Below are 6,486 nucleotides of genomic sequence, written 5' to 3'. Positions count from 1 at the left end.
CCCGTGGTTGGCAAACTAAAACAAAAATAATAGATAGGAATCTTCACATTTCTTATTTTATCTACTTATATTATACGTGGTATATATAATACGTGGGAGAGCCGGAGAAATACCACGTTCTCACAGAAAACCGGCGTGAAACAGCGCTTGCGCTGTGTTTCGCCGAGTGAGTGAGTTTAACGGAGGCCCAATCCCCTACCCTGTTCCCTTCCTTACCCTCCCCAATTCCCTTCCCATCCCTACCCTCCCCTATTATCCTATTCCCTCTTAAAAGGCCGGCAACGCACCTGCAGCTGTTCTGATGCTGCGAGTGTCCATGGGCGACGGTAGTAGCTTACCATCAGGTGACCCGTTTGCTCGTTTGCCCCCTTATTTCATAAAAAATATATATAAAGAATACAATATAAACCTACAATTTGCAATAAGTATATTGCAAAATTGTAGCCTTCAGAAAATGTATTTTATTTTCATTTCGTAAAACTTTAATTAGACTGTTAATCTGTTACCTGTTAAAACTAATTATTAATTAAACGTCGACACCTGTGGTCGACACGGACACATAAATCAATTTAGCAAACATAATAATTATTGTATTGTGTAATATTGTTAATATTATCTAAATCTCCATTTGCGAACAATACTGAAAGTTTATTCATTACGCATTATTTTTGTCTCCTTTAACTTTTATAAGCTAGTTAATACCTTTTGTTTAAATAATGTCTTAAAAAGAAATGTTTTGTTTCGGTCAGTCTAAAGAAGGCGGCGACAAATATTTACGATACAATAAAAATAAAGAAAAGGTTTTAGAATGAAATAAAAAACAAATTGGTTGTCAGTCCTTATATTTTAATAAATTATAATATATTTATACGCACAATAAGGTACAAAATAATGTTCATTTATAAAATTTGCAATATTTATTGCAAAACCCTAACTTAGAGTAAATTTTGCCTATAAAATATTTTACAAATCACTGGTGAAGTTTGTAGTTTAAGTTCAGGACGGAAATGATGGTCCCTATAGTCAGCGAAGTTGATTTTACTTTAATCAGGTTAAAAATGTTACAGTTACAATTTAAAACTAAAAATATTTCACTAAACTAAATTAAAAAGCAGAAATTGTTAATACTGTTTAAAAATATTCACAGAATTGATGTGGTATCAGTACTTAAAGTAGCTTAACTTGAGGTGTTCTTATTTTAATTTACCTACTTAGTTATATATCATTGTATAATTTAGAATACAGTTTATTTGAAGAGTGAAGTTAATGATGACTAACTTCACACTTACAACAAACTGAATCGAGACAAAGTTAAAAATCAAAGTTATAAAACAATCTAAATTAATATGATTGCTTGATAAACGCTTGGTAAACAGCATTTTCCTCATATTATTATAGCTATGATATTGTAGGCTCTACAATTTTAAATTAAGTAAGTATATATAATATAATTTCTATAAAGTGTGTTGAAAATAGGATACAATGACATTATTATTGTATCTAATAAAACATTGGTTAATATCCTGGGACGGATTCGTTGTCATAAAAAAAATAATGGCACTACATGCAATGATATTCTATGTTACTAACGTAACGTGACGGTGTATAGGTAATAGTCAAGAGTCAAGACAGAGGTTTGCCTAAAAAAGTGAAACCAAAACTGTTTTTTTTTAAACCTACGCGCCATAACTACGCTACTACGCCTAGCTACGCACACACGGATAAAACATCACTTGCAAAGTAAGGCTAGTTTCGTTTGTGTGTGTGTAAATACATAGCGAGGCGCAGTTTGACCAACTTCGGTTTTTGGTTGACAGAACCCTGTCTTTACTTCTTTATTTGGCCTGAGGTTATAATACGTAGTAATCAATATGTTGTTAATATTATAATTAATTATTATGACATTAACAACTTTTAAGACTTACAGAAGTGCAGTACGATTGGAAATACTGACTGTTCCTGATTAATTTATTATTTTCTACGAAACATACCTTTGTTTTTAAGTTTGCAAAGTATCGCATTGTTTTTTTCGCTCGGTATAGGTTATTTGTTTTAGGAAAAACCCATTCTACTATTATACAAATATCCTTCATCGCGATATTCTTAATGAATGATCGATTGTGTAATAAAAGTCAGCGGTCATTCTTTCGTTTTCGGCTAAGTTTTCAAAATTGTTAGGCAAGGTTCGTTTACACATTGGCCTCACTTAACTAGCTACAGTTAATATCTAGGTATCTATTTACATATCACTTATATACTCCACAAGCACCGGGGCCAGATATTTTCATCTGAGAAATCTGAAAGTTAAAAAGAAAATTGTTAAACATTTTTTAGAGAGCTAATCTTGAAGTATGTTCTATAAAGTCATTTTGTAGTTAGTTTATTTGCTTATCATCTTGATAGAGATCTTAAAAACTTGGTTAAAAGAGTCAAATGCTATTCAGACGACTATTTGAATTTGTAAGCGATATAATATAGTGATTTATTATTTACTCAAGTCACATGACTTTCCGACAGCATTGCTATTGGTCCATGTCGCATGCTTCTTCATTCCAAAAGGTCGTATGACTTATCGTATCCTACTATTATTACTGAGGAACTTACAAGTTTAATGTCTACTTCGATGCATGCCGGAGTGTCGACTGCCCGGTCGCGATTGAACTATCGCGTAGTGATCGCTGTTGTCCGACACTGACCTGCAACACAACATACGGCTAAAACACGATACTGATCAACAACAAACATCCTTATACAACACAGAAACAGTGTTGAACGGGGTGTAGTACCATAGGCGTAGCGTTGTACCAAAAAATATTTTAAATTTACGTGTATACTATATATATGTAATATATGTGTTTCAAAAGTCGTCGCTAAGGCTCGCTACGCCAATAATGGGCACGTTTTAGAAAACTTCTCATTGTTTTTCAGAAGTTCTCAACCTTTGGGGACATTAATAAAATTATGTACAATATTAGATAAGTTACTGATTTTCGGAAGTTCTCAACCATTGTGGACATATTATTTAAACATTAAGGCGAAAAGCTGAAGCACATGAAACATTTAACGTGGAGTTAAGCGTGAGTTGCGTGATGTTACGTCTTGCTTTTCCTTACTTTTTTTCCTTCTTTCCTTACTGGTCAAAATTAGTGTGTTTAGGTGCATTTAGTTTACCTCGTAGAGTGTATAGTGGAGGAAGGGTACCTGCCGCCGTATTGACTGCCGTGCCAACTACGGTAGGGGTCATAGTCTTCCACCACTGATGGGTCCTTCTCAATCACCTGTGAGTCAATGAAATGAAATTGTAAACCCACACAGAAAAAACTAGAATAAACCTACGAAAGAAACAATAAAAAGGTAGATTTGTTAGCTTAGCATGATAACCATTTTTTACCGAATAATAGACAAAATATCACAAAGTGACAGATTAATTAAGGAAATCTGTCAATTTGTCCCTAAAGTCTGTCAGTAATCTATTCTCCTTTTGTCACGATAAGCCCGGTGACACTGACCTCCATTATACAAGTACGCTGGACTTATGATACCCTTTGAAATGACAGCTATTTTTTATGCCTATTTGAAGCGGAATCAGCGTCCCCAATGCGGGGGAAGAGAACTAAATCTGACATAAAAATGACGTTTGAAAGTCGCCATATTGGCGCTGATAGCAGTAGTGGGAGTGCTTGGAACTAATACTAGATTCTACAACCAATAGCGATTAAGCGGCCATTTACAAGTTACGTCAGATTTAGTTCTCTTCCCCCGCATTGGGGGCGCTGATTCCGCTTCAAATAGGCACAAAAACAGTTGGGTATCACAAGTCCAGTGTACTTGTATAATCAGTGCCGTAAATAGCCTTTTTTGCGCCCTGTGCGAGCTTCCATAACTGCGCCATTGGTTTTTTTAGATAATATTATAGGTACCCAGAGCAATGCTATACATAGGCCTCACTGGTCTGGTCATTCTTGCGCCCCCCAGAGTCTACGCCCTGTGCTTGGGCACCGGTATCACCGCCCTATTTACGGCACTGTGTATAATGGAGGTCAGTGCCTGGTGATCACTTGAAATCTATTTAAGAGTCTGTGTGGGAGTACAATAAAATTAGTTACAAAACAATATTAGCAAAATTATTATAAAATGGAACAAAAAAAATTTAGGTACAATTAGTAAAATTAGGAACTTATTATATCCAATTGTAAATGGATAACAAATTAGAAAACAAAAGAAAAAAAAAATACGGATACCTAAGTAATCTTAAATCGACATTTTCTCTTCCTCGTAGCGTTTACGATTTCTTTGTTATAACACGTTACACGACAAGCCGATGGCTGATTGCCTAGGTCCTATGGTGCGACCTTCGTAGCATACTAAATATATGCTACGATAGTCACGCTTTAAGTGGTCAGAGTATAGGCGATGGCTTAATCGACTACTTACATCAGTCCTAGCGCAGGAGCAGGTCATGGCGGTACACAGGAAGCAGTTGATGAGCAGCATTACAAGGAACATGACGCCCAGCGCGATGGCCAGGTACAACAGCCAGAGGGGCCGCACGCCGCTCTCCGAGCACGCTAGCGCTGCGACTGAAATAAAAAAAATAATAATGTAATAATTTTTGAAATGAGACTGTGGCGGTACCCACAATTCGCCTAACATTCCTGCATCGCGCTATCGAAGTTTTCTGAGCGCGTCGGTATATATACGACAGCTGAAATGTATCACGTGGGCTCCGGCCTGACCGGGGCTTATTATAACACTTCGCTCGGTCGGAAGATCTTCCTTTGTGGCCCCTACGCATATTATTTCCACAAGACTTTGGTTGGTGCCTGGTGGAATGCTTTAACCAGGAAAATCGTGCCTGTGCAAGCTAAGCTAAGCTCTCTAATATTACACAAAATATGTGCTCCAAACAATATAACTCCCTCCATTGTAGGTCTACAGTACCCACCTACCCGTACCTACCTTGCCCAAAGAGGGGATATAAACTACGTAACAACCATGCCTACAAATTCGATAATACAGCTGTGCCCGAAATTCTATCGAAAATTCAGTCGTGTACTGACGATGTCCTGTGCCTAAACGTGTCGATTATCACACTCTGAACTAAAAGAGTACAAGGAGAATCCTCACCGGGCACAATGTAAATAACTCAAGCACATCAAAATTAGGTTTCGATGAAAGTGAAAATTTTGAAAATAGAATAATTACCAGCGCTGTCGTTGGGGTCGAGCACGAATATGCCGGTGGAGGCGGTGACGGAGCCCTCCTCGTCCGCCGTCTCCGTGCGACCGTCCGTCGTGCAGTCGATCGGCTGACACGTGCCTGGAAGGTAATTGTATATCTTTAATTTTTCATAGTACCGTAATGCTTCGGTATGAATAGCTTATATTGTTATAGGCCATAGGAAATGGCCGCCCCTAAACCTAAGAAACTGCTATGTGTGTCTGCTATACTGACGGATTTTAGTGACAAATGGCGGATTACCTTTGTCAATCTATCACTTTGTCTATTCTTGCGTAGAAAGAAACTGTTTCTACGGGGATTATGCTAAACCTGCAGATATCGCCATGGATGTTGAGTCCATGAGAGAGTCCATTCATAAGCATCCCTTCTATTATTTTCAGGCTACGTCCGCGTCTGGAGTCGATATAATTATCTTAAAGCGTCTCTCAGACAGACGCGGTCTGCGGTGGCGGTGGCGGTGGCGGTGGCGGTGGCGGTCAGTCGGATGGCTTGGCCGCGTGGCCGCGTGTGTCTGTGTCGTTCCTAGAACTCTCAAGTCATCCAACTGACCGCCACCGCCACCGCCACCACAGGCCGCGTCTGTCTGTGAGACGCTTTACAGAAAACTGTTAAGTACCTATAGAAAAAAACACGACCTTGGTTACATAATAATCTATGCTCATTTACTAAAGATATTACCTTTACATATTCCGATTTCGCACTGGAAGTTGACCTGCGAGGAGTCGGGGAAGCGGAACATGGAGGCGATGGCCAGCTCGGCGGCGTTGTTCTCGCTCTTGATAGCGACTGACTGCTGCTGGAGCGGGCATCTGTGAAGGCGAACGTTCAGTTGACTGTTAGGCATTTGATGACTCCAGAAGTGAGATCAGATATATAACACAACCTACAAAAAACCAACGTGAAGTTTGGATTTTCTCAGAGTCAGTAAGGTAACCGGAAGCCCATAGAGGATTGAGGATTATAATGACCAGGAATGCAAGAATGCAATACCAGAGGCTTCACTGATGTCGTGTATGTCCAGGTTTTGCTGGGTTACAGGTACTCTGCTAGTGTATAATGACTACAGTTTCCTTTGCACAGGCTAGTAAATATTGTTATAATTTTACCCTCTGCTATCCAAAAGCTCTACGGTGTTGTTGCGCATGTTGAAAGCGAAGCAATTCCTCATTCTGATTCCGTGAGTTCCTGAAATGTGTAAAAATTTCGTTTTTAATTGATTGTAATTTTTACAATTGGTTTGAATTT

General features: G+C 38.5%; 1 protein-coding gene across 4 annotated transcripts in view; it reads right to left on the bottom strand.

Moving 5' to 3' along the window:
• The window catches only part of LOC121731401, a 50,045-nt gene that overhangs the window by 20,353 nt on the left and 23,206 nt on the right, over positions 1-6,486 (bottom strand). Inside the window, exons 6-12 of one of the 4 annotated variants that reach the window (XR_006036228.1) lie at positions 6,348-6,426; positions 5,920-6,050; positions 5,206-5,319; positions 4,435-4,580; positions 3,172-3,278; positions 2,605-2,696; positions 1,699-2,297 (exon numbers count right to left, since the gene is read on the bottom strand). Coding sequence is in view for 3 of the 4 variants with exons in the window: in XM_042120806.1 (XP_041976740.1) it covers positions 2,609-2,696; positions 3,172-3,278; positions 4,435-4,580; positions 5,206-5,319; positions 5,920-6,050; positions 6,348-6,426 (665 nt within the window). In the remaining variant the exon portion in view is untranslated. Of the gene's footprint in view, positions 1-1,601; positions 2,298-2,604; positions 2,697-3,171; positions 3,279-4,434; positions 4,581-5,205; positions 5,320-5,919; positions 6,051-6,347; positions 6,427-6,486 lie in introns of those variants that run through there. The other 3 variants (XM_042120806.1, XM_042120807.1, XM_042120808.1) reach the window with 3 other exon arrangements.

This window comes from Aricia agestis, chromosome 10, assembly GCF_905147365.1.
Source record: "Aricia agestis chromosome 10, ilAriAges1.1, whole genome shotgun sequence".
Classification (NCBI taxonomy): domain Eukaryota; kingdom Metazoa; phylum Arthropoda; class Insecta; order Lepidoptera; family Lycaenidae; genus Aricia; species Aricia agestis.
This window is presented reverse-complemented; position numbering and strand designations above follow the sequence as displayed.